The sequence below is a fragment of the Pezoporus occidentalis genome, unplaced genomic scaffold (assembly GCF_034315485.1).
Source record: "Pezoporus occidentalis ecotype Australia unplaced genomic scaffold, CSIRO_AGI_Poc_V1 ctg762, whole genome shotgun sequence".
Taxonomy (NCBI): Eukaryota; Metazoa; Chordata; class Aves; order Psittaciformes; family Psittacidae; genus Pezoporus; species Pezoporus occidentalis.
This window is the reverse complement of record NW_026916118.1, coordinates 1-27935: the sequence shown is the minus strand read 5'-3', so window position 1 is coordinate 27935 and position 27935 is coordinate 1. Positions and strand designations below refer to the sequence as shown.

Sequence of the window (27935 nt, the reverse complement as noted above, 5' to 3'; positions counted from 1 at the left end):
TTGCCGTTGCTCCCTGCCCCACAGCTGCCCCATTGCCGTTCCTCCCTGCCCCACAGCTGCCCCATTGCCGTTGCTCTCTGCCCCACAGCTGCCCCAGTGCCGTTGCTCTCTGCCCCACAGCTGCCCCATTGCCGTTCCTCCCTGCCCCACAGCTGCCCCATTGCCGTTCCTCTCTGCCCCACAGCTGCCCCATTGCCGTTCCTCTCTGCCCCACAGCTGCCCCATTGCCGTTCCTCTCTGCCCCACAGCTGCCCCATTGCCGTTGCTCCCTGCCCCACAGCTGCCCCATTGCCGTTGCTCCCTGCCCCACAGCTGCCCCATTGCCGTTGCTCTCTGCCCCACAGCTCCCCAGCCCCATGGCGCAGCCCCGCTCCCTCCAGGCCTCCTGCCCCTTCCGCCAGGGCCCCCATTGGCTGCGCCTGGGCCTGGCCCCGTCCCTCCTGCACGTGGAGCTCGAGGCCGCGAGCACCGGGGAGCGATGGAGGGGGGACTTCGATGCTGCTGGTGAGGACCCGGCCCCATGGAGCCTGACCCATAGAGCCCTGACCCATGGAGTGCCCCATAGAGCAACAGCCCCATAGAGCCCTGACCCATAGAGCCCTGACCCATAGAGACTGACCCATAGAGCCCTGACCCATAGAGCCCTGACCCATAGAGACTGACCCATAGAGCCTGACCCATAGAGCCCTGACCCATAGAGCCTGACCCATAGAGCCCTGACCCATAGAGCCTGACCCATAGAGCCTGACCCATAGAGCCTGACCCATAGTGCCCTGACCCATGGAGCCTGACCCATAGAGCCTGACCCATAGAGCCCTGACCCATGGAGCCCTGACCCATAGAGCCCTGACCCATAGAGCCCTGACCCATAGAGCCTGACCCATGGAGCCTGACCCATAGAGCCTGACCCATGGAGCCTGACCCATAGAGCCCTGACCCATAGAGCCCTGACCCATAGAGCCTGACCCATGGAGCCTGACCCATAGAGCCTGACCCATGGAGCCCTGACCCATAGAGCCCTGACCCATAGAGCCCTGACCCATAGAGCCTGACCCATAGAGCCCTGACCCATAGAGCCTGAGCCTGACCCATAGAGCCCTGACCCATAGAGCCCTGACCCATAGAGCCTGACCCATGGAGCCTGACCCATAGAGCCTGACCCATAGAGCCCTGACCCATAGAGCCTGACCCATAGAGCCCTGACCCATAGAGCCTGACCCATAGAGCCTGACCCCATAGAGCCTGACCCATAGAGCAACAGCCCCATAGAGCCTGACCCATAGAGCCTGACCCCATAGAGCCCCAGCCCCATAGAGCCCCGGCCCCATAGAGCGCCCCATAGAGCCCTGACACATAGAGCCCTGACCCCATAGAGCCCTGACCCATAGAGCCCTGACCCATAGAGCCGTGACCCATAGAGCAACAGCCCCATAGAGCCCTGACCCATAGAGCCCTGACCCATAGAGCCCTGACCCATAGAGCAACAGCCCCATAGAGCCTGAGCCTGACCCATAGAGCCCTGACCCATAGAGCCTGACCCATAGAGCAACAGCCCCATAGAGCCTGACCCATAGAGCCCTGACCCATAGAGCCTGACCCATAGAGCAACAGCCCCATAGAGCCTGACCCATAGAGCCCCGACCCATAGAGCCCTGACCCATAGAGCAACAGCCCCATAGAGCCCTGACCCATAGAGCCTGACCCATAGAGCCTGACCCATGGAGCGCCCCATAGAGCAACAGCCCCATAGAGCCTGACCCATAGAGCGACAGCCCCATAGAGCCCTGACCCATAGAGCCCTGACCCATAGAGCCTGACCCATAGAGCCTGACCCATGGAGCGCCCCATAGAGCAACAGCCCCATAGAGCGCCCCATAGAGCCCTGACCCATAGAGCCCTGACCCATAGAGCCCCGACCCATAGAGCCTGACCCCATAGAGCAACAGCCCCATAGAGCGGCCCATAGAGCCCCGACCCATGGAGCCCTGACCCCATAGAGCCCCGACCCATAGAGCCTGACCCATAGAGCCTGACCCATAGAGCCTGACCCATAGAGCCTGACCCATAGAGCCTGACCCATAGAGCCCTGACCCATAGAGCCTGACCCCATAGAGCCCAACCCATAGAGCAACAGCCCCATAGAGCCCTGACCCATAGAGCCCTGACCCCATAGAGCCCTGACCCATAGAGCCTGACCCATAGAGCCTGACCCATAGAGCCCTGACCCATAGAGCCTGACCCATAGAGCCCTGACCCATAGAGCCCTGACCCATAGAGCCCTGACCCATAGAGCCTGACCCATAGAGCCCCGACCCATAGAGCCCTGACCCATAGAGCCTGACCCATAGAGCCCCCATAGAGCCCTGACCCATAGAGCCTGACCCCATAGAGCCCTGACCCATAGAGCAACAGCCCCATAGAGCCTGACCCCATAGAGCCTGACCCCATAGAGCAACAGCCCCATAGAGCAACAGCCCCATAGAGCAACAGCCCCCCATTGCCCCCCATTGCCCCCATTGCCCCATTGCCCCCATTGCCCCCCATTGCCCCCCATTGCCCCCCTGCCCCCTTGCAGCCATTGAGGAGCTCACGCTCCGAACCGGGAATTTCAAACACTTTGGGATCTTCTGCTCCATGCTGGAGGCGGCGCTGCTGCAGGTGGGGGGGGTTGACCCACATTGACCCCCATTGAACCCCATTGAACAACATTGAACCCCACTGAACCACATTGAACCCCATTGAACCCCATTGACCCACATTGAACCCACATTGAACCCCATTGAACCCCATTGAACCCCATTGAACCCCATTGCCCCACATTGAACCCCATTGCCCCACATTGAACCCCATTGCCCCACATTGAACCCCATTGAACCCCATTGAACCCCATTGAACCCCATTGAACCCCATTGAACCCCCATTGCCCCACATTGACCCACATTGAACCCCATTGAACCCCATTGCCCCACATTGAACCCCATTGAACCCCATTGACCCACATTGAACATCATTGAACCCCATTGACCCACATTGACCCACATTGAACCCCATTGAACCCCATTGCCCCACATTGAACCCCATTGAACCCCATTGAACCCCCATTGCCCCACATTGCCCCACATTGCCCCACATTGAACCCCACATTGCCCCACATTGAACCCCATTGCCCCACATTGCCCCACATTGAACCCCATTGAACCCACATTGCCCCACATTGAACCCACATTGAACCCCATTGAACCCACATTGCCCCACATTGAACCCCATTGAACCCCATTGCCCCACATTGCCCCACATTGCCCCACATTGCTGCATTAACACCCATTGCCCCACATTGCCCCCATTGACCCCACATTGCCCCCATTGACCCCATTCCCCATTAACCCCAATGCCCCCCATTAACCCCATTGACCCCAATGCCCCCCATTGACCCCAATGCCCTCCCATTGACCCCCATTGATCCCAATGCCCCCCATTGACCCCAATGCCCCCATTGACCCCACTGCCCCCCATTGACCCCTGTGCACCCCCATTGACCCCAATGCCCCCCATTGCCCCCCATTCCCCCCCACTGACCCCACTGCCCCCCCCAGGCCGGGGCCTGCCCCCATTTGCTCTCCCTGGAGCTGGATGCCCCTGGGGGGCTGCCCCCCATTGCCCCGCTCCCCCATTCCCCCCAGGCCCCGGGGAGCTGGATTGCCCCCATTGCCCCCCACCAGAAACCCCACCCCCACCCCCCCATCCCCCTCCCCCATCCCCCCCCATCCCTTCCCCATCCCCCCCATTCCCCTTTCCCATCCCCATCCCCCCCCATTCCCTCCCCCATCCCCCCCCAATCGCCCCCATCCCCCCCCTTTCCCCCATCCCCCACCTCTCCATCCCACCCCATTCACCCCCTCCCCCCCATCCGTCCTCCCCATCCCCCCCATCTCCGCCCTTCCCCCCATCCCCTCCCATTCCCCCCCATCCCTCCCCATCCCCCCACATTCCCCCCACCCCCTCCCATCCCGACCCCATCCCCCCCCAGTCCCCCCCATCGTCCACCATGCCCCCCAATCCTGCCCATCCCCCCCATCCCCTTCCACCCCCCATCCCCCCACATGCCCCCTAACCCCCCTCATCCTCCCCACCCCCCATCCCCCCCAATCCCCTCCCCATCCCCATTCCTACCCATTGCCCCCCATCACCCCCATCCTCCCCCAATTCCCCCATCCCCCCCATCCCATTCCCCCCCATTCCCATCCCATCTCCCCCGTCCCCCCACCCACCCAATTCCCCCATTCCCCCCATCCTCATCCCCCCACCCCCCATAACCTCCATCCCCCCACCTCCCATCCCCCCAATCCCCTCCCCATCCCTACCCCATTGCCCCCCATCCCCATTCCCTCCCATCCTCCCCCAATTCCCCCATCCCCCCCATTCCCCCTCATCCTCCCCCATCCCATACCCCCATCCCCCCATCCCATTCCCACCATTCCCATCCCCCCCCATCTCGCCCATCCCCCCAATCCCCTCCCCATTCTACTCCATCCCCCCCTAACCCCCCTCATCCTCCCCACCCCCCATCCCCCCAATCCCCTCCCCATCCCTACCCCATTCCCCCCCATCACCCCCATCCCCATCCCCCCCATCCTCCCCCAATCCCCCCCCATCCCCCCATCCCCCCATTCCCCCCCATCCCCCATAGCCCCAGCCCCATCCCCCCACCCCCCATAACCTCCATCCCATCCCCCCATTCCCCCCCATCCCCCATAGCCCCATCCCCCCACCCCCCCATAACCTCCATCCCCTCCCCCCCCTCACCCTCTCACCCTCCCCTCCCCCCCCCAGGTTCTCCACCTCCAGGCTCTCTCCTTCTCCCCCCCCTGCGGGGCTCCCCCTCCCCCCCCGCCCCGCCCCTTCCGGGCCCTTCGCGAGCTCCGATTGGGCGGGCGCGGCCCCGACGCCGGCTCCGGCGTCACCGATTGGCTCCTGCGCCGCCTCCTGCGCGCGGCCCCGCGCCTGCGCACTCTCGACCTGAGCGGCTGCGCGCGCATCACCCCCGGAGCGCTGCTGGAGCTGCCGGCAGGTGAGCACGTGACCGGGGCGGGGGCGTGGCTGGGAGGGTCACGTGGGAGGGGGGGGCGGAGTGTGAAGTTGGGTCATGTGATGGTGGCGCGTGTCTTGTTGGTCATGTGATGGTGAGGCACGTGATGGTGGGGCGTGTGATGGTAGGCATGTGATGGTGGGGTGTGTCAATGCTGGGTCATGTGATGGTGGGGCGTGTCTTGTTGGGTCATGTGATGCTGGGGTGTGTCAATGCTGGGTCATGTGATGGTGAGGCGTGTCTTGTTGGGTCATGTGATGGTGGGGCGTGTCTTGTTGGTCATGTGATGGTGGGGCGTGTCTTGTTGATCATGTGATGGTGAGACACGTGATGGTGGAGCGTGTCTTGTTGGGTCATGTGATGGTGAGGCGCATGATGGTGGGTCATGTGATGGTGAGGCACGTGATGGTCATGTGATGGTGGGCATGGTGGGGGCGTGTCTTGTTGGGTCATGTGATGGTGGGGTGTGTCAATGCTGGGTCATGTGATGGTGAGACGTGTCTTGTTGGGTCATGTGATGGTGGGGCGTGTCTTGTTGGTCATGTGATGGTGGGGCGTGTCTTGTTGGGTCATGTGATGCTGGGGTGTGTCAATGCTGGGTCATGTGATGGTGGGGCGTGTCTTGTTGGGTCATGTGATGCTGGGGTGTGTCAATGCTGGGTCATGTGATGGTGAGGCGTGTCTTGTTGGGTCATGTGATGGTGGCGCGTGTCTTGTTGGTCATGTGATGGTGGCGCGTGTCTTGGGTCATGTGATGGTGGGCACGGTGGGGGCGTGTCTTGTTGGGTCATGTGATGGTGGGGTGTGTCAATGTTGGGTCATGTGATGGTGAGGCGTGTCTTGTTGGGTCATCTGATGGTGGGGCGTGTCTTGTTGGGTCATGTGATGGTGAGGCACGTGATGGTGGGTCATGTGATGGTGGCACGTGTCTTGGGTCATGTGATGGTGGGCACGGTGGGGCGTGTCTTGTTGGGTCATGTGATGGTGGGGTGTGTCAATGCTGGGTCATGTGATGGTGAGGCATGTAATGGTGGGGCGTGTCTTGTTGGTCATGTGATGGTGGGCACATGATGGTGGGTCATGTGATGGTGGGGCGTGTCTTGTTGGGTCATGTGATGGGGCGTGTCATGTTGGTCATGTGATGGTGAGGCGTGTGATGGTGGGGTGTGTCAATGTTGGGTCATGTGATGGTGGGGTGTGTCTTGGGTCATGTGATGGTGGGCACATGATGGTGGGTCATGTCGTGTTGGGTCATGTGATGTGTGATCGTGTCACGTTGGTCATGTCGGTCATGTCGGCTCATGGGATGTTGGTCATGTGATACTGGCTCATGTCATGTTGGGTCATGCCATGCGTGGTCATGTGATGTTGGGTCATGTCGGCCATGTGATATTGGGTCGTGATGTTGGGTCATGTGATGTTGGTCATGTCATGTTGGCTCATGGGATGTTGGTCATGTGATACTGGCTCATGTCATGTTGGGTCATGCCAAGTTGGGTCATGTCATGTTGGGTCATGTGATGTTGGCCATGTCATGTTGGGTCATGTGACATGCATCATCCCACGTTGGCTCATGTCATGTTGGGTCACGTCGTGTTGGGTCATGTGATGTTGGCCATGCCATGTTGGCTCATGCCTTGTTGGCTCATGTGATGTTGGTTCATGCCATGTTGGGTCATGTGATGTTGGCCACGCCATGTTGGGTCACGTGATGTTGGCCATGCCATGTTGGTTCATGCCATGTTGGGTCATGTGATGTTGGCCACGCCATGTTGGCTCATGCCTTGTTGGCTCATGTGATGTTGGTTCATGCCATGTTGGGTCATGTCCTGTTGGGTCATGTGATGTTGGCCCCGCCATGTTGGCTCATGTGATGTTGGCCACGCCATGTTGGCTCATGCCCTGTTGGTTCATGTGGTGTTGGTTCATGCCATGTTGGGTCATGTCCTGTTGGGTCATGTGATGTTGGCCACGCCATGTTGGCTCATGTGATGTTGGCCATGCCGTGTTGGGTCACGTGATGTTGGCCATGCCATGTTGGCTCATGCCATGTTGGGTAATGTCCTGTTGGGTCATGTGGTGTTGGCCCCGTCATGTTGGCTCATGTGATGTTGGTCACGCCATGTTGGCCCATGCCCTGTTGGCTCATGTGATGTTGGTTCATGCCATGTTGGGTCATGTCCTGTTGGGTCATGTGATGTTGGCCACGCCATGTTGGGTTATGTGATGTTGACCACGCCATGTTGGCTCATGTGATGTTGGTCACGCCATGTTGGCTCATGCCCTGTTGGCTCATGTGATGTTGGTTCATGCCATGTTGGGTCATGTCCTGTTGGGTCATGTGATGTTGGCCACGCCATGTTGGGTTATGTGATGTTGACCACGCCATGTTGGCTCATGTGATGTTGGTCACGCCATGTTGGCTCATGCCCTGTTGGCTCATGTGATGTTGGTTCATGCCATGTTGGGTCATGTCCTGTTGGGTCATGTGATGTTGGCCACACCATGTTGGCTCATGCCCTGTTGGTTCATGTGGTGTTGGTTCATGCCATGTTGGTTCATGCCATGTTGGGTCATGTCCTGTTGGGTCATGTGATGTTGGCCACGCCATGTTGGGTCATGTGATGTTGGCCACGCCATGTTGGCTCATGTGATGTTGGTCACGCCATGTTGGCTCATGCCCTGTTGGCTCATGTGATGTTGGTTCATGCCATGTTGGGTCATGTCCTGTTGGGTCATGTGATGTTGGCCACGCCATGTTGGCTCATGCCTTGTTGGCTCATGTGATGTTGGTCACGCCATGTTGGCTCATGCCCTGTTGGGTCATGTGATGTTGGCCACGCCATGTTGGCTCATGTGATGTTGGTCACGCCATGTTGGCTCATGCCCTGTTGGGTCATGTGATGTTGGCCACGCCATGTTGGGTCATGTGATGTTGGTCACGCCATGTTGGTTCATGCCCTGTTGGCTCATGTGATGTTGGTTCATGCCTTGTTGGGTCATGCCCTGTTGGGTCATGTGATGTTGGCCACGCCATGTTGGGTCATGTGATGTTGGTCACGCCATGTTGGTTCATGCCCTGTTGGCTCATGTGATGTTGGTTCATGCCATGTTGGGTCATGTCCTGTTGGGTCATGTGATGTTGACCACGCCATGTTGGGTCATGTGATGTTGGTCATGCCATGTTGGCTCATGCCCTGTTGGCTCATGTGATGTTGGCTCATGCCATGTTGACTCCTGCCATTCCATGCCATATTGGGTCGATCCCGTGTCACCCAATGTCATTCCATGCCACGTTGGCCACCCCATATCACCCCATGGCCCATTCCCCACACCCCATTGACTCCGCCCCATTGACCCCGCCCCTTCCCCTCCTCTTCCTCCCCATAGAGCTGGAGCTGCTCTGGCTGGGGCTGCCGGGGGGCGCGGAGCAGCTCCCTCGCCTCTCGCGGGGCAGCGCCGCCCTGACCCATAGATGGCGCCGGAGCCTGCGGGACCTGGACCTCAGCGCCCGCAGCTTCGAGGAGCAGGATCTGGCCCAGGCCATGGCCGCGCTGGGCCCCGACGCGCCGCTGAGGGCGCTCAACCTGGCCAGCACCAAGGTCAGCGCCCGAGGGCTCAGGTGAGCGCCGGGGCAATGGGGGGCAATGGGGGCAATGGGGATCAATGGGGGGAATGGGGGACAAGGGGGGCAATGGGGATCAATGGGGGCAATGGGGGCAATGGGGGGCAATGGGGAGCCCTCAACCTGGCCAGCACCAAGGTCAGCGCCCAAGGGCTCAGGTGAGCACCGGGGCAATTGGGGGCAATGGGGGGCAATGGGGGTAATGGGGGACAAGGGGGGCAATGGGGATCAATGGGGGCAGTGGGGGCAATGGGGGGCAATGGGGATCAATGGGAGGAATGGGGGCAATGGGGGGCAATGGGGAGCCCTCAACCTGGCCAGCACCAAGGTCAGCGCCCAAGGGCTCAGGTGAGCACCGGGGCAATGGGGGGCAATGGGGGTAATGGGGGACAATGGGGGTAATGGGGGCAATGGGGGGAATGGGGGTAATGGGGGACAAGGGGGGCAATGGGGATCAATGGGGGGAATGGGGTTCAATGGGTCAATGGGAATAATGGGGGCAATAGGGGACATTGGGGGTAATGGGGGGCAATGAGGACAATGGGGAGCCCTCAACCTGGCCAGCACCAAGGTCAGCGCCCGAGGGCTCAGGTGAGCGCCGGGGCAATGGGGGGCAATGGGGATCAATGGGGGGAATGGGGATCAATGGGGGGAATGGGGGCAATGGGGATCAATGGGGGCAATGGGGATCAATGGGGGCAATGGGGGGCAATGGGGAACCCTCAACCTGGCTAGCACCAAGGTCAGCGCCCGAGGGCTCAGGTGAGCAGTGGGGCAATGGGGATCAATGGGGGGAATGGGGGCAATGGGGGCAATGGGGGGCAATGGGGAGCCCTCAACCTGGCCAGCACCAAGGTCAGCGCCCGAGGGCTCAGGTGAGCACTGGGGCAATGGGGGGCAATGGGGGTAATAGGGATCATTGGAGGGAATGGGGGCAATGGGGGTAATGGGGATCAATGGGGGCAATGGGGGGCAATGGGGATCAATGGGGGGAATGGGGTCAATGGGGGGCAATGGGGGTAATGGGGGACAAGGGGGGCAATGGGGATCAATGGGGGGAATGGGGACAGTGGGGGCAATGGGGGGCAATGGGGAGCCCTCAACCTGGCCAGCACCAAGGTCAGCGCCCAAGGGCTCAGGTGAGCACCGGGGCAATGGGGGGCAATGGGGGTAATGGGGGGCAATGGGGGCAATGGGGATCAATGGGGGGAATGGGGGCAATGGGGGGCAATGGGGAGCCCTCAACCTGGCCAGCACCAAGGTCAGCGCCCGAGGGCTCAGGTGAGCACTGGGGCAATGGGGGGCAATGGGGGGCAATGGGGGGCAATGGGGACAATGGGGATCAATGGGGGGAATGGGGGCAATGGGGGGCAATGGGGAGCCCTCAACCTGGCCAGCACCAAGGTCAGCGCCCGAGGGCTCAGGTGAGCGCCGGGGCAATGGGGGGCAATGGGGATCAATGGGGGGAATGGGGATCAATGGGGGGAATGGGGGCAATGGGGATCAATGGGGGCAATGGGGATCAATGGGGGCAATGGGGGGCAATGGGGAACCCTCAACCTGGCTAGCACCAAGGTCAGCGCCCGAGGGCTCAGGTGAGCAGTGGGGCAATGGGGATCAATGGGGGGAATGGGGGCAATGGGGGCAATGGGGGGCAATGGGGAGCCCTCAACCTGGCCAGCACCAAGGTCAGCGCCCGAGGGCTCAGGTGAGCACTGGGGCAATGGGGGGCAATGGGGGTAATAGGGATCATTGGAGGGAATGGGGGCAATGGGGGTAATGGGGATCAATGGGGGCAATGGGGGGCAATGGGGATCAATGGGGGGAATGGGGTCAATGGGGGGCAATGGGGGTAATGGGGGACAAGGGGGGCAATGGGGATCAATGGGGGGAATGGGGACAGTGGGGGCAATGGGGGGCAATGGGGAGCCCTCAACCTGGCCAGCACCAAGGTCAGCGCCCAAGGGCTCAGGTGAGCACCGGGGCAATGGGGGGCAATGGGGGTAATGGGGGGCAATGGGGGCAATGGGGATCAATGGGGGGAATGGGGGCAATGGGGGGCAATGGGGAGCCCTCAACCTGGCCAGCACCAAGGTCAGCGCCCGAGGGCTCAGGTGAGCACTGGGGCAATGGGGGGCAATGGGGGGCAATGGGGGGCAATGGGGACAATGGGGATCAATGGGGGGAATGGGGGCAATGGGGGGCAATGGGGAGCCCTCAACCTGGCCAGCACCAAGGTCAGCGCCCGAGGGCTCAGGTGAGCACCGGGGCAATGGGGGGCAATGGGGGGCAATGGGGGCAATGGGGGGCAATGGGGATCAATGGGGGGCAATGGGGGCAATGGGGTCAATTGGGGGCAATGGGGAGCCCTCAACCTGGCCAGCACCAAAGTCAGCGCCCGAGGGCTCAGGTGAGCACTGAGCAATGGGGGGCAATGGGGTTAATGGAGGACAAGGGGGGCAATGGGGATCAATGGGGGGAATGGGGGCAATGGGGGCAATGAGGACAATAGGGAGCCAAGGTCAGCGCCCGTGGGCTCAGGTTAGCATGGGGAGTAATGGGGGTGAAAGGGGGCCAGTGGGAGGAATGGGTGTCAATGGGGGCAATGGGGGGGAATGGCTGTAATGGGGGCAATGGGGGGTAATGGTATAATGGCAATGGGCGGTAATGGGGAGCAATATTGGTAATGGGGGGCAATGAGGACAATGGGGAGCCCTCAACCTGGCCAGCACCAAGGTCAGCGCCCGAGGGCTCAGGTGAGCATTGGGGCAATGGGGGCCAATGGGGGGAATGGGGGCAGTGGTGGTCAATGGGGGGCAATGGAGGTCAACGGAGGGGCAATGGAGGCAAAGGGTGTCACTGGATGTCATCGGGGATCAATGGGGTTCAAAGGTTGCAATGGGGGGCCATGGTGTCAATGGGGATCAGTGGGGGCAATGGGAGGTCATTGAGGGGCAATGGAGGTCGATGGGAGCAATGGGGGCGCAACGGGTGTCACTGGGTGTCAATGGGGATCAATGGGGTTCAAAGGTTGCAATGGGGGGCAATGGGGATCAATGGGAGATGTGGTGATCAATGGGGTCAATGGACGTCAATGGGAGCCATGGGGCAACGGGGGGCAAAGGGTGTCAGTGGGGATCAGTGGGGTTCAAAGGTTGCAATGGGGGGCAATGGGGATCAATGGGAGCAGTGGTGGTCAATGAGGTCAATGGGAATTAATGGAGGTCAATGGGAGCAATGGGGGGCAACGGGGGCAATGGGTGTCACTGGGTGACAATGGGGATCAGTGGGGTTCAAAGGTTGCAGTGGGGGTCCATGGTGTCAGTGGGGATCAATGGGGGTCAATGTGGGGTCATTGGGGGGCAATTGAGGTCAACGGAGGGGCAATGGGGGCAAAGGGTGTCACTGGATGTCAGTGGGGATCAATGGGGTTCAGAGGTTGCAATGGGGGGCGATGGTGTCAATGGGGATCAATGAGGGCAATGGGGGGGCAATGGGAGCAATGGGGGCAATGGGGGCAATGGGGGGGTCAGTGTGGTTCAATGGAGGTCAATGGGAGCAAAGGGGGGGCAACAGAGGCAATGGGTGTCACTGGATGTCAGTGGGGATCAATGGGGTTCAAAGGTTGCAGTGGGGGGCGATGGTGTCAATGGGGATCAATGAGGGCAATGGGGTCAATGGGGGGGCAATGGGAGCAATGGGGGGTCAGTGGGGGGCAATGGAGGTCAATGGGAGCAATGGGGGGCAACGGGCAAAGGTTGTCACTGGGTGTCAGTGGGGATCAGTGGGGTTCAAAGCTTGCAATGGGGGGCAGTGGGGATCAATGGAAGCAGTGGTGGTCAATGGGCGTCAATGGGAGCAATGGGGGGGCAACAGGGGCAAAGGATGTCACTGGGTGTCAATGGGGATCAATGGGGTTCAAAGGTTGCAATGGGGGGCAATGGGGATCAGTGGGAGCAGTGGTGGTCAATGGGGTCAGTGGGCATCAATGGAGGTCAATGGGGGGCAACGGGGGCAACGGGTGTCACTGGGTGTCAATGGGGATCAATGGGGTTCAAAGGTTGCAATGGGGGGCAATGGGGAACAATGGATGGGAGCAGTGGTGATCAGTGGGGCTAATGGGCGTCAATGGAGGTCAATGGGAGCAATGGGGGGGCAACGGGGGCAAAGGGTGTCACTGGGTGTCAATGGGGGTCAATGGTGTCAGTGGGGATCAATGGTATCAGTGGTGTCAATGGGGATCAGTGGTGTCAATGGGGATCAATGGGGATAAATGGGGATCAATGGTGTCAATGGGGATCAATGGTGTCAGTGGGGATCAATGGGGATCAATGGTGTCGATGGTGTCAATGGGGATCAATGGTGTCAATGGGGATCAATGGGGATCAATGGTGTCAATGGGGATCAATGGGGATAAATGGGGATCAATGGTGTCAATGGGGATCAATGGTGTCAATGGGGGTCAATGGGGATCAACGGTGTCAATGGGGATCAATGGGGATCAATGGTGTCGATGGGGATCAGTGGTGTCAATGGGGATCAATGGTGTTGATGGGGATCAATGGGGATCAATGGTGTCAATGGGGATCAAAGGGGATCAATGGTGTCAATGGGGATCAATGGTGTCAATGGGGATCAATGGGGATCAATGGTGTCAATGGGGATCAATGGGGATCAATGGTGTCAATGGGGATCAAAGGGGATCAATGGTGTCAATGGGGATCAATGGGGATCAGTGGTGTCGATGGGGATCAATGGGGATCAGTGGTGTCGATGGGGATCAATGGGGATGAATGGTGTCGATGGGGATCAATGGTGTCGATGGTGTCAATGGTGTCAGTGGGGATCAATGGGGGTCAATGGTGTCAATGGGGATCAATGGGGGTCAATGGTGTCAATGGGGATCAATGGGGATCAATGGTGTCGATGGGGATCAATGGTGTCAATGGGGATCAACGGTGTCGATGGGGATCAATGGGGATCAATGGGGGTCAATGGTGTCAATGGGGGTCAATGGGGGTCTCTCACGGTGCCCCCCAACCCCCCCCAGTGTCCTGCTGCGCTCCTGCCCTGCCCTCTCCTTCCTGGAGCTCTCCGGGTGCCGGCGCCTGCCCCGCGGCACCAAGCGCGCGCACCGGGGCCGGCGCGAGGTCCGGCGCTGCCTGAGGGTCATGGCGGGGCTGGCCCCCGACGAGGAGGCGGCCAATGAGGGGGCGGCCAACGAGGGGGCAGCCAATGAGGAGGCAACCAATGAGTAGGCAACCAATGAGGGGCAACCAATGAGTAGGCAACCAATGAGGGGACAACCAATAGGAGAGCAACCAATGAGTAGGCAACCAATGACAGAGCAAGCAATGAGTAGGCAACCAATGAGGGGGCAACCAATGAGTAGGCAACCAATGGGAGAGCAACCAATGAGTAGGCAACCAGTGAGGGGCAACCAATGAGTAGGCAACCAATGAGTAGGCAACCAATGAGAGAGCAACCAATGAGAAAGCAACCAATGAGTAGGCAACCCATGAGTAGGCAACCAATGAGAGAGCAACCAATGAGAAAGCAACCAATGAGTAGGCAACCAATGAGAGAGCAACCAATGAGTAGGCACCCATTCAGGGGCTACCCAATGAGGGGGCAACCGATGAAGAGACAGCCAATGAGTGGGCACCCAATGAGAGAGCAACCAATGAGGGCGCATCCATCGAGGGGACACCCAATGAGGAGGCACCCATTCAGTGGTTACCCATTGAGGGGGGAGCCAATGAGAGAGCGCCCAATGAGGAAACACCCAATGAGAGGGCAACCAATGAGGGGCCATCCATTGAGGGGACACCCAATGAGGGGACACCCATTCAGGGTGCAGCCAATGAGGGGGCAACCAGTGAGGGGGCATCCAATAAGGGGGGCATCCAATGAGGAAATACCCAATGAGAAGCCACCCAATGAGAAGCCACCCAATGAGGGGGCACCCAATGAGAAGCCACCCAGTGAGGGGGCACCCAATGAGGAAACACCCAATGAGAAGCCACCCAATGAGGAGAACACCAACATGGAGCTTGACCAATGAGGAGCTCCCCAACGTGGAGCTTGACCAATGAGGAGCTCCCCAACGTGGAGACCCCACTGAGGAGCACCCCAATGAGGAGCCATTCAATGAGCAACCCAATGAGGAGCCCCCCGGCATGGAGCTTGACCAATGAGGAGCCCCCCAATGTGGAACCCCCAACATGGAGCTTGGCCAATGAGAAGCCCCCAGCGTGGAGCTTGACCAATGAGGAGCCCCCCAACATGGAACTTGACCAATGAGGAGCCCCCCAACATGGAGCTTGACCAATGAGGAGCCCCCCAACATGGAACTTGACCAATGAGGAGCCCCCCAACATGGAGCTTGACCAATGAGGAGCCCCCCAGTGTGGAGGCCCCAATAAGGAACCATTCAATGAGCAACCCAATGAGGACCCCCCCAGCATGGAGCTTGACCAATGAGGAGCCCCCCAATGTGGAACCCCCAACATGGAGCTTGGCCAATGAGAAGCCCCCAGCGTGGAGCTTGACCAATGAGGAGCCCCCCAACATGGAACTTGACCAATGAGGAGCCCCCCAACATGGAGCTTGACCAATGAGGAGCCCCCCAACATGGAACTTGACCAATGAGGAGCCCCCCAACATGGAGCTTGACCAATGAGGAGCCCCCCAGTGTGGAGGCCCCAATAAGGAACCATTCAATGAGCAACCCAATGAGGACCCCCCCAGCATGGAGCTTGACCAATGAGGAGCCCCCCAATGTGGAGCCCCCCAACATGGAGCTTGACCAATGAGAAGCCCCCCAAAGTGGATTGGCCAATGAAGAGCCCCCCAGTGTGGAGCTCCCCCCCCAGAGTGGAGCCACCCAATGAGGAGCCCCCACGAATGAGGAGCCCCCCCCAATAAGGAGGCCCCCAACAAAGAGCCACCCAATGAGGAGCCCCCTAATGTGGAGCTTGACCAATGAGGAGCCCCCGATGAGGAGCCACCCAATGGGGAGCCCCTCAACGTGGAGCTCGACCAATGAGGAGACCCCCAGTAAGGAGCCACCCAATGGGGAGCCCCTCAATGTGGAGTCCAACCAATGAGGAGCCCCCTAATAAGAAGACAACCAATGGGGAGCCCCTCAACACGGAGCTCGACCAATGAGGAGCCCCCAATGAGGAGCCACCCAATGGGGAGCTCAACCAATGGGGAGCCCCTCAATGTAGAGTCCAACCAATGAGGAGCCCCCAGTGAAGAGCCACCCAATGAGGAGCCCCTCAACGTGGAGTTCAACCAATGAGGAGCCCCCTATGAGGAGCCACCCAGTGGGGAGCTCAACCAATGAGGAGCCCCTCAATGTGGAGCTCGACCAATGAGGAGCCACCCAATAAGGAGCCACCCAATGGGGAGCCCCTCAACGTGGAGCTTGACCAATGAGGATCCCCTCAATGTGGAGCTCAACCAATGAGGAGCCCCCAGTGAGGAGTCACCCAATGAGGAGCTCCTCAATGTGGAGCTCGACCAATGAGGAGCCCCCAGTGAGGAGTCACCCAATGAGGAGCTCCTCAATGTGAAGCTCGACCAATGAGGAGCCCCCCAATAAGGAGTCACCCAATGGGGAGCCACCCAATGGGGAGCCCCTCAACGTGGAGCTCGACCAATGAGGAGCCCCCCAATAAGGACCCGACCAATGAGGAGCCGCCAATAAGGAGCCACCCAATGGGGAGACCCTCAATGTGGAGCTCGACCAATGAGGAGCCCCTCAATAAGAAGCCAACCAATGAGGAGCCCCTCAATGTGGAGCTCGACCAATGAGGAGCCCCCCAGTAAGGAGCCACCCAATGGGGAGCCCCTCAACGTGGAGCTCGACCAATGAGGAGCCCCCAGTGAGGAGCCACCCAATGAGGAGCTCAACCAATGGGGAGCCCCTCAACATGGAGCTTGACCAATGAGGAGCCCCTCAACGTGGAGCTCGACCAATGAGGAGCCACCCAATGAGGAGTCAACCAATGAGGAGCCACCCAATGGGGAACGACTCAACGTGGAGCTCAACCAATGAGGAGCCACCCAATGAGGAGCCACCCAATGAGGAGCCACCCCATGAGGAGCCCCTCTCCATGGAGCTCAACCAATGAGGACACCCCAAGAGGGGCTCCCCAATGAGCCCTCAATGTGGAGCCCCCCCCCCATATCCCCCCCATATCCCCCCCATCTATGGGGTGCCCCACACAATAAAGCCTCTTCCACCCCACACGTGACCCCGCCCCCGAGGGGTCACGTGGGGTCGCGCCTGGCAGCAGCCGAAGCCATTTGCATATTAATGACCCTTAATGAGGGGGGAGCAGCTGGGGCCGGGGGGCGCTCATTAAAGGGCTAATTAGCCCCGCCCCCACCCCAGCTGCACCCGCAAGCGCTGCGCCCCATTGGGCGGCTTCAGCACCCTATGGGGGAGCCCCTGAACCTCATTGGTCAATGCCGGCACCCCATTGGGCAGCTTCAACACCCCATTGGGCAGCTTCAGCACCCCATTGGGCAGCATCAGCACCCTATGGGGGCGCCCCTGAACCCCATTGGTCAATGCCGGCACCCCATTGGGCAGCTTCAACACCCCATTGGGCGGCTTCAGCACCCTATGGGGGCGCCCCTGAACCCCATTGGTCAGCAACAGCACCCCATTGGGCAGCATCAGCACCCCATTGGGCAGCATCAGCACCCTCTGGGGGAGCCCCTGAACCCCATTGGTCAATGCTGGCACCCCATTGGGCAGCATCAGCACCCCATTGGGCAGCTTCAGCACCCTATGGGGGCGCCCCTGAACCCCATTGGTCAATGCCGGCACCCCATTGGGCAGCATCAGCACCCTATGGGGGAGCCCCTGAACCCCATTGGTCAACCCCAGCACCCCATTGGGCAGGTTCAGCACCCCATTGGGCAGCATCAGCACCCTATGGGGTAACCCCTGAACCCCATTGGTCAACACCGGCACCCCATTGGGCAGCATCAGCACCCCATTGGGCAGCTTCAACACCCCATTGGACGGCTTCAGCACCCTATGGGGGAGCCCCTGAACCCCATTGGTCAACCCCGGCACCCCATTGGGCAGCTTCAGGGTTGGAGGTGCAACCTCCGAGCTCAATGGGGCAGCCTCAGGCCTCAATGGGGCACCCTCAGGCCTCAATGGGGCAGCCTCAGGGCTCAATGGGGCAGGCTCAGGCCTCAATGGGGCAGCCTCAGGCCTCAATGGGGCAGCCTCAGGCCTCAATGGGGCAGGCTCAGGCCTCAATGGGGCAGCCTCAGAGCTCAATGGGGCAGCTTCAGGGCTCAATGGGGCAGCCTCAAGGCTCAATGGGGCACCCTCAGGCCTCAATGGGGCAGCCTCAGAGCTCAATGGGGCAGCTTCAGTCTTCAATGGGGCAGCCTCAGAGCTCAATGGGGCAGGCTCAGGCCTCAATGGGGCAGCCTCAGAGCTCAATGGGGCAGCTTCAGGGCTCAATGGGGCAGGCTCAGGCCTCAATGGGGCACCCTCAGTCTTCAATGGGGCAGCCTCAGAGCTCAATGGGGCAGCTTCAGGGCTCAATGGAGCAGCCTCAGAGCTCAATGGGGCAGCTGCAGGCCTCAATGGGGCAGCCTCATTCTTCAATGGGGCAGCCTCAGGGCTCAATGGGGCAGCCTCAGGCCTCAATGGGGCAGCTTCAGGGCTCAATGGGGCACCCTCAGAGCTCAATGGGGCAGCCTCAGTCTTCAATGGGGCAGCCTCAGGCCTCAATGGGGCACCCTCAGTCTTCAATGGGGCAGCCTCAGGGCTCAATGGGGCACCCTCAGGGCTCAATGGGGCAGCCTCAGAGCTCAATGGGGCAGCTTCAGGGCTCAATGGGGCAGCCTCAGAGCTCAATGGGGCAACCTCAGGGCTCAGTGGGGCAGCCTCAGAGCTCAATGGGGCAGCTTCAGGGCTCAATGGGGCAGGGTCAGGCCTCAATGGGGCAGCCTCAGGGCTCAATGGGGCAGCCTCAGGGATCAATGGGGCAGCCTCAGAGCTCAATGGGGCAGCCTCAGAGCTCAGTGGGGCAGCCTCAGAGCTCAATGGGGCACCCTCAGTCTTCAATGGGGCACCCCCAGCACCCCATAGCCAACCCCCCCTCCCGCAGTTGCACACCCCCCCCCTTCCCTCCCCACAACCCCCCACGCTAACGAGATGCTAATGAGATGCTAATGAGATGCTAACGAGCATTCACATCCATCCCCCCCCCCCCCATCCCCCTCCTCTCCCCAAGGGGCTTTCCCGGGATTCCCCTCCCCCCCCCCCCGGGTTTCCCCCTCCCTCCCCTTTCCCCTCCCCCTCCCCAATCTCCTCCCCTTTCCCCTCCCCCCCCCAAGCTCCTCCCCCTCCCCCCCCCCCCCATCCCCCCCCATCCCCGTTATAACCGGTCGCCGCCGCCGCCGCTCTCAGTCGCTGCCTCCTCCTCCAAGCCCCGCCCTCGACCCCGCCCCCTCCTCCTTTAACCCCGCCCCCCTCCTCCGGCGGGCTCCGGAGCTGTCCCCGCCGCCGGTGCTGAACGGGACCCACGGGGGGCTCCGTTCCCCACCCCCCACCCCCACCCCCCCACCCCCTTTCTGTCCCCGGTGCTGAACGGGGACCCCCCCCCCCCCCCCCCCAAAAAAACGACGGGGCCCCCCCCCGGCTCTTGCCCCACGGCGGGGGGGGGGTCGAGGCACAAAGGCTCCGTTCCCCCCCCCCCCCCCCAAAAAAACGGGGGGTGCCCCCCCCTTTGTGGCCATGCCCCGCTCCTTCCTCGTCAAGAAGGTGAAGGGCGATGATTTCCCGGCTGGAATCGCGGCTCCCTACGGCAGGAACCGGCCCGAGCTCGGCTCCCGTTTGCACGGCAAAGGTGGGCGAGGAACGGGAACGGGGACGGGAACGGGAGCGAACGGGAGCGAACGGGAGCGAACGGGGACGGGAACGGGAGCGGAGAGAACGGGAACGGGAGCGAAGGGGAACGGGAGAGGAGAGAACGGGAACGGGAATGGGAGCGAACGGGAACGGGAACGGGAGCGGAGAGAACGGGAAAGGGAGCGAACGGGAACGGGAACGGGAGTGGAGAGAACGGGAAAGGGAGCGGAGAGAACGGGAACGGGAGCGAACGGGAACGGGAGAGGAGAGAACGGGAAAGGGAGCGAATGGGAACGGGAACAGAGAGAACGGGAACAGAGAGAACGGGAACGGGAGCGAATGGGAACGGGAACAGAGGGAACGGGAACGGGAACGGGAACGAACGGGGACGGGAACGGGAACGAACGGGAACGGGAGCGGAGAAACGGGAATGGGAACAGAGAGAACGGGAACGGGAGCGGAGAGAACGGGATTGGGAGCAAACGGGAACGGGAACGGGAATGGGGGGGGGGGGGAGCCTTTTGTGTGCGGGCGGGCGCTGCTCTGTCGCGATAGCGGTGCCGGTCGCGGCCTTTGTGCAGGGAAAGGGGGGTTGGGGGGGGGGGTTGGGGGGGGGGGGGGGGGGGGGGGGGGGGGGGGGGGGGGGGGGGGGGGGGGGGGGGGGGGGGGGGGGGGGGGGAGCCGTTCCCGGTGCGGCGGCTGCGGCGCGTTGCGTAACCGGCAGCGAACCGGCGGCCGGGGTGACCTTGAGAGGGAGGGAACGGGATGGGGAGGGGGAAAACGGGGGGGGAATGGGGTGGGGAGGGGGTGGAGGTGGGGGCAGGGATGGGGATGGAGATAGGGATGGGGATGGGGATGGAGGGATAGGGATGGGGATGGGGATAGGGATGGGGATGCAGGGATGGGGATGGGGATGCAGGCAGGGATGCTGGGGACCACGGGCAGGGATGGGGACAGGGACAAGGGCAGGGATGAAGGCAGGGACAAGGGAAAGGAGAGGGACCGGGATGGGGCCAGGGACAAGGGAAGGGATGGGGACGGGGATGCAGGCAGGGATAGGGACAGGGATGCAGGAGGGGATGGGGGCTACGGGCAGGGATGGGGACGGGGAGAAGGGCAGGGATGCAGGCAGGGACAAGGGCAGAGATGGGGACAGGAACAAGGGCTGGGATGCAGGCAGGGGAAGGGGCTGAGGGTAGGGACCGGGATGGGGACAGGAACAAGGGAAGTGATGGGGACAAGGGAAGGGACGGGAACAGGGATGCAGGCAGGGATGGGGGCTGAGAGCAGGGATGGGGAGAGGGACAAGGGCAGGGATGCAGGCAGGGACAGGGGAAAGGACAGGGACCACGATGGGGACAGGGAGAAGGGAAGTGATGGGGACAAGGGAAGTGATGGGGACCACGGGCAGGGATGGGGACAAGGACAAGGGAAGGGATGGGGACAAGGGAAAGGAGGGGTGCAGGGGTCTGCAGGCAGGGACAGGGACAGGGATGCAGGAGGGGATGGGGACCACGGGCAGGGATGGGGACAGGGACAAGGGCAGGGATGCAGGAGGGACAGGGGAAAGGACAGGGACCAGGATGGGGACAGGGACAAGGGAAGTGATGGGGACAAGGGAAGGAACGGGAACAGGGATGCAGGAGGGGACAGGGACAGCGATGCAGGAGGGGATGATGGGGACCACGGGCAGGGATGGGGACAAGGACGAGGGCTGGGATGCAGATGGGGACCGGGATGGGGCCAGGGACAAGGGAAGTGCTGGGGAGAAGGGAAGGGACGAGAACAGGGATGCAGGAGGGGATGGGGACCACAGGCAGGGATGGGGACAGGAACAAGGGCAGGGATGCAGGCAGGGACAGGGACAGGGATGGGGACCACAGGCAGAGATGGGGACAAGGACAAGGAGTTGAGGACAGGGACCGGGATGGGGCGAGGAACAAGGGAAGTGATGGGGACAAGGGAAGGGACGGGAACAGGGATGAAGGAGGGGATGGGGGCTACGGACAGGGATGGGGACAGGGAGAAGGGAAGTGATGGGGAGAAGGGAAGGGACGGGAAGAGGGATGCAGGAGGGGATGATGGGGGCTACGGGCAGGGATGGGGACAGGGAGAAGGGCAGGGATGCAGATGGGGACCGGGATGGGGGCTACGGGCAGGGATGGGGACGGGGAGAAGGGCAGGGATGCAGGCAGGGATGCAGGCAGGGACAAGGGCAGGGATGGGACAGGAACAAGGGCTGGGATGCAGGCAGGGAAGGGGCTGCTGGCAGGGACCGGGATGGGGACAGGAACAAGGGAAGTGATGGGGACAGGGGAAGGGACGGGGACAGGGGTCTGGAGGCAGGGATAGGGACAGGGATGCAGGAGGGGATGATGGGGACCACGGGCAGGGATGGGGACAAGGACAAGGGCAGGGATGCAGGAGGGACAGGGGAAAGGACAGGGACCAGGATGGGGACAGGGACAAGGGAAGTGATGGGGAGAAGGGAAGGGATGGGAACAGGGGACTGCGGGCAGGGCCAGGGCCAGGGATGCAGGAGGGGATGATGGGGACCGAGGGCAGGGATGGGGACAGGGACAAGGGCAGGGATGCAGACGGGGACCGGGATGGGGACAGGGACAAGGGAAGTGCTGGGAACAAGGGAAGGGACGGGAACAGGGATGCAGGAGGGGACAGGGATGCAGGAGGGGATGATGGGGACCACGGGCAGGGATGGGGACAAGGACAAGGGCAGGGATGCAGATGGGGACCGGGATGGGGCCAGGGACAAGGGAAGTGATGGGGACAAGGGAAGGGACGGGAACAGGGATGCAGGAGGGGATGATGGGGACCGAGGGCAGGGATGAAGGCAGGGACAAGGGCAGGGATGCAGGAGGGACAGGGGAAAGGACAGGGACCGGGATGGGGACAGGGACCAGGGAAGGGATGGGGACAAGGGAAGGGACGGGAACAGGGATGCAGGAGGGGATGATTGGGACCGAGGGCAGGGATGGGGACAAGGACAAGGGCAGGGATGCAGGAGGGACAGGGGAAAGGACAGGGACTGGGATGGGGACAGGGACAAGGGAAGGGACGGGAACAGGGATGCAGGAGGGGACAGGGACAGGGATGCAGGACGGGATGGGGACCACGGGCAGGGATGCAGATGGGGACCGGGATGGGGCCAGGGACAAGGGAAGTGATGGGGACAAGGGAAGGGACGGGAACAGGGATGCAGGACGGGATGGGGACCACGGGCAGGGATGGGGACAAGGACAAGGGCAGGGATGCAGATGGGGACCGGGATGGGGCCAGGGACAAGGGAAGGGATGGGGACAGGGATGCAGGTGGGGACAGGGACAGGGATGGAGGTGGGGATGATGGGGACCGAGGGTAGGGATGGGGACAAGGACAAGGGCAGGGATGCAAGCAGGGAGAAGGGAAAGGACAGGGACCGGGATGGGGACAGGGACAAGGGAAGGGATGGGGACAAGGGAAGGGACGGGGATAGGGATGCAGGAGGGGATGGGGGCTGAGAGCAGGGATGGGGAGAGGGACAAGGGCAGGGATGCAGGCAGGGAGAAGGGAAAGGACAGGGACCGGGATGGGGCCAGGGACAAGGGAAGTGATGGGGAGAAGGGAGAAGGGAAAGGGCAGCGATGGAGGCAGGGGCAGGGATGGGGAAGGGGACAAGGGAAGGGATGCAGGCAGGGACCGGGATGGGGCCAGGGACAAGGGAAATGATGGGGACAAGGGAAAGTAGAAGGGAAGGGACAGGGATGGGGACAGGGATGGGGTCTACAGCAGGGATGAGGACAGGGAGCGGGACAAGGAGCTGCGGGCAGGGATGGGGATAGGGGAAGGGATGGGGATAAGGAGGGGACCTGCGGGCAGGGATGGGGGCAGAGACGGGCAGTGGGGACAGGGAGAAATGGGACTGGGGGCAGGGATGGGAAGGGACAGGCAGGGATGGGGCAGGGGAAAGGATGGGGATAAGGATGGGAACTGCGGGCAGGGATGGAAACAGGGATGGGTAGGGAAGAGGAAGGAATGGGGCAGGGACAGGGCAGGAATGGGGCAGGGATGGGGCAGGGATGAGACAGGAATGGGCCAGGGACAGGGCAGGAATTGGACAGAGATGAGTCAGGAATGGGGCAGAAATGAGGCAGGAATTGGGCAGAGATGAGGCAGGAATGGGGCAGAAATGAGGCAGGAATTGGGCAGGGATGGGGCAGAGCTGAGGCAGGAAGGGGGCAGAGCTGAGGCAGGAAGGGGGCAGAGCTGAGGCAGGAATGGGGCAGGGATGGGGCAGAGATGAGGCAGGAAGGGGACAGAGATGAGGCAGGAAGGGGGCAGAGATGAGGCAGGAATGGGGCAGAGATGGGGCAGGAATGGGGCAGGGATGGGGCAGGAATGGGGCAGGGATGGGGCAGAGCTGAGGCAGGAATGGGGCAGGGACAGTCAGGAGCCAGTGCAGGTCCGTGTGTCCCCCCCCGCCCTTGTTTCCTCCTCGCAGCCAGCGCATCCCTAACCGAGTCTCCCATCTCTTCCTCCCCCCCTATCCCGCCCCCCATCATCCCCCCCCTTTCCCCCCCCCAGGGTACCTCAGCGACTACATGGCCCCATCGGGGTACACGGGCCCCGGGGCGCTGAAGGTGCCGTCGCCCTCGGCCCTTTACGGCGGGGGGGACTCGGATCCCCCCGACAGCCCCCACTCGGGCCTGGCCGGGGGTTACATCAACGGCGACGCGGCCGTGAGCGAAGGCTACGCCGTGGACGCCTTCTTCATCACGGACGGGAGGTCCCGGAGGAAGACATCGGCATCAACAACGGCAGCATCGGCGTCGTCATCGGCGTCACCGCGGAGCCTCCAACGGCACGCGTGCGGCGAGTGCGGTAAGACCTACGCCACGTCGTCCAACCTGAGCCGGCACAAGCAAACCCATCGCAGTTTGGATAGCAAGATGGCCAAGAAATGCCCGACGTGCGGCAAGGTTTACGTCTCCATGCCGGCCATGGCCATGCATCTCCTCACGCACGACCTCAAGCACAAATGCGACGTGTGCGGCAAAGCCTTCAGCCGGCCCTGGTTGCTGCAGGGCCACATGCGCTCGCACACCGGCGAGAAACCCTTCGGTTGCGCCCACTGCGGCAAGGCCTTCGCCGACCGCTCCAACCTGCGCGCCCACATGCAGACCCACTCGGCCTTCAAGCACTTCAAGTGCAAGCGTTGCAGCAAGACCTTCGCCCTCAAGTCCTATCTCAACAAGCACTACGAGTCCGCCTGCTTCAAGGGCGCCGGGACCCCGCTCAGTCCCCTTCCGCCCTGAGATGGGGGGGGGAGAAGGTGGTGGGGGGGGGGGGTGAGGGGCTGGGGGTGTGGGGGGTGGAGGAGGGTGGGGGGGCGAGGTGAGATCGACCTCACCCAATGACACCCAACGGCATCCGATGGCGCCCGACGGCGCTCGACAGCACCCGGTGGCACTCAACGGGACCCAACGGCATCCATCGGCACCCAACGGCGCTCGACAGCACCCGACGCAGCCAACGGCACTCAACGGCACCCGGTGGCACTTAAAGGGACCCAACGGCATCCATCGGCACCCAACGGCGCTCGACAGCACCCAACGCAGCCAACGGCGCTCAACGGCACCCGGTGGCACTCAACAGGACCCTACGGCATCCATCGGCACCCAACGGCGCTCGACAGCACCCGACGCAGCCAACGGCGCTCAATGGCACCCGGTGGCACTCAACGGGACCCAACGGCATCCATCGGCACCCAACGGCACTCAATGGCACTCAACAGGACCCAGTGGCACTCAACGGGACCCAACAGCATCCATCGGCACCCAACTGCACTCAACAGCACCCGACGCAGCCAACGGCGCTCAATGGCACCCGGTGGCACTCAACGGGACCCAACGGCATCCATTGGCACCCAACTGCACACAACGGCGCTCAACAGCACCCGACGCAGCCAACGGCGCTCAACGGCACCCGGTGGCACTCAACGGGACCCAACGGCATCCATTGGCACCCAACTGCACACAACGGCGCTCAACAGCACCCAACGCAGCCAACAGCACTCAACGGCACCCAGTGGCACTCAACGGGACCCAACGGCATCCATTGGCACCCAACGAGCTCAACAGGACCCGGTGGCACTCAACGGGACCCAACGGCATCCATCGGCATCCATCAGCACCCAACGGCACCCAGTAGTGCTTGACAGCATCCAACATAGCCAACAGCGCTCGACAGCACCCGATGGCACTCAATGGCACCCAACAACATCCATCAGCACCCAATGGCATCCAACGGCTCTCAACAGCATCCAACGCAGCCAACAGCACTCAACGGCGCTCAACAGCACCCAACAGCACTCAGCGGTACCCAACGGCATCCATCGGCACCCAACGGCACCCATTGGTGCTCGACAGCATCCAACGCAGCCAACGGCGCTCAGCAGCACCCAGCGGCACTCAATGGTACCCAACGGCATCCATCAGCACCCAACGGCACTCAACGGCATCCATCAGCACCCAACGGCACTCAACGGGACCCAACGGCATCCATCGGCACCCAACAGTACTCAATGCCATTCAATGCCACCCAGTGGCACTCAACAGTGCTCAGCAGCACCCTATGGAGCCCAGCCCACCCCACTCAGCACCATCCAACTCAACGCCACCCAACGCTGCTCAACGGCACCCAACCCAAGCCAATGGCACCCAGCGCCGCTCGACAGCACCCAATTCGCTCAACGTCACCCAATGCATCCCAGTGCCGCTCAGTGTCACCCGGGGTCCGGGGACAGGGTGACACCCCCAACCCCATGGTGCGCCCCAAGATGAGGGTGACCCCCCCCACCCCCCCCCATAGACTTGCATGGGTGCCCTAGCACCACAGTGCACCCAACGCTGTGCATGGGTACCCCATGGTGCACCCCAAGACCAGGGTGACCCCCCCCCCATAGACTTGCATGAGTGCCATCACCCTGTGGTGCACCCCAAGAGTTGGATGACCCCCCTATAGACTTGCATGGGTGCCCCCACCCCACGGCGCACCCAACCCTGGGGTCACCCTCCCCTTGCATGTGGTGCACCCCAAGAGCTGGGTGACCCCCCCCCCATTGCCTTTCATGGGTGCCCTGGTCCCATAGAGCACCCACAGATCAGGGTGACCCCCCCTGTCCCCCCATAGACTTGCATGAGTGTCACCACTCCCGTGGCGCACCCCAACGCTGGGGTCACCCCATTTCTTCACATGGGTGCCCCATGGTGCACCCCAAGAGCTGGGTGACCCCCCCCCCCTCCCCGTACCCCCATAGACTTGCATGGGTGCCCTGTAGCCATGATGCACCCCAAGATCAGGTTGAACCCCCCCCCCCCTTCACCCTTGCATGGGTGCCCCCCACCCTGTGGCGCACCCCAAGGCCAGGGTGACCCCCCCATAGACTTGCATGAGTGCCATGACCCCGTAGTGAACCCCCAAAACTGGGTGACCCCCCTATAGCCTTGCATGGGTGCCCTGGTCCCAAGGTGCACCCCACTCCTGGGGTCACCCCCCCCCATTCCTCCCCTTGCATGTGGTGCGCCCCAAAATGCGGGTGCCCCCCCCCCCCCCCCGCCCCATAGACTTGCATGGGTGCCCTGGTCCCATAAAAGCACCCCAAGACCAGGGTGACCTCCCCATAGGCTTCCATGGGTGCCCCCATCCCATGGGGCACCCCAAAACCGGGCCGCCCCCCCTCTTTACCCCCCCCCCAAGGGGTGAACCGGCCCTATCACGCCATAACCCAATCCGGGGTGCCCCCCCCCCCCACCATTTGATGTGGGTGCACCCCAAGACCAGGGACCCCTCCCTCCCCCTCCCCTTCGCATGGGTGCCCCCACCCCGTGGTGCACCCCAAGATCAGGGTGACCCCCACCCCCCCCCCCATTCCTCGCATGGGCTCCTCCTCCTCCCACCCCCCCCCTGTGCCGTACCCCAAATTAAGGGTGACCCCCCCATTGCAGGGGTCCCCCCCACCCCGCAATAATCCCCTCCCCCCCCCGGCACAGTGATTCCCCCCCCCCCTCCCCCCCCTCCAGCCCCATAGCACCCGGGTACCCCCAACTTTGCAGGGACCCCCCCCCAAGCCCGGGTACCCCCCCCTCACCCCGCATGTGTCCCCCTCCCCCCCTCCCCCTCCCCCAACCTCCAAGGGGGTGCCCCTATTTTGGGGGTGTCCCCCCCCCCTCCCCCACTATAGATACAGGTACCCCCCCCCCCTTTAAAAGGGGAGCTCAGACCTCCCCTCCAGTAGGGGGCGCCCAGACAGAGCACAAGCCCCGCCCCCTCCC

At 62.1% G+C, this 27935-nt stretch overlaps 2 protein-coding genes across 2 annotated transcripts; both read left to right on the top strand.

Annotated features, from left to right (window-relative positions):
• The first annotated feature begins 356 nt into the window (after positions 1–356).
• On the top strand, positions 357–14775 carry LOC134155336 (F-box/LRR-repeat protein 6-like). The gene is made up of 6 exons (XM_062602427.1): positions 357–504; positions 2576–2658; positions 4831–5068; positions 8477–8708; positions 13762–13965; positions 14610–14775. Exons 1-6 carry the CDS (start codon positions 357–359, stop codon positions 14773–14775), a joined length of 1071 nt encoding a protein of 356 aa, XP_062458411.1.
• Positions 14776–19483: 4708 nt separating this feature from the next.
• Positions 19484–24920, top strand: SCRT1 (scratch family transcriptional repressor 1). The gene is made up of 2 exons (XM_062602426.1): positions 19484–19603; positions 24187–24920. The coding sequence occupies exons 1-2, from the start codon at positions 19492–19494 to the stop codon at positions 24915–24917; spliced, it is 843 nt and encodes a 280-aa protein (XP_062458410.1). The 5' UTR covers positions 19484–19491; the 3' UTR covers positions 24918–24920.
• The last annotated feature ends 3015 nt before the right edge of the window (positions 24921–27935 follow it).

What these genes read in the sequence shown, in the direction of transcription:
- SCRT1 (XM_062602426.1), top strand. Translation starts at nt 19,492, where the DNA reads ATGCCCCGCTCCTTCCTCGTCAAGAAGGTGAAGGGCGATGATTTCCCG. An exon ending in CTCCCGTTTGCACGGCAAAG is followed by an intron (nt 19,604 to 24,186) that starts GTGGGCGAGGAA and finishes TCCCCCCCCCAG; the next exon opens with GGTACCTCAGCGACTACATG.
- LOC134155336 (XM_062602427.1), top strand. Translation starts at nt 357, where the DNA reads ATGGCGCAGCCCCGCTCCCTCCAGGCCTCCTGCCCCTTCCGCCAGGGC. An exon ending in GGGGGACTTCGATGCTGCTG is followed by an intron (nt 505 to 2,575) that starts GTGAGGACCCGG and finishes GCCCCCTTGCAG; the next exon opens with CCATTGAGGAGCTCACGCTC. An exon ending in AATGAGGAGGCAACCAATGA is followed by an intron (nt 13,966 to 14,609) that starts GTAGGCAACCAA and finishes GCATCCAATAAG; the next exon opens with GGGGGCATCCAATGAGGAAA.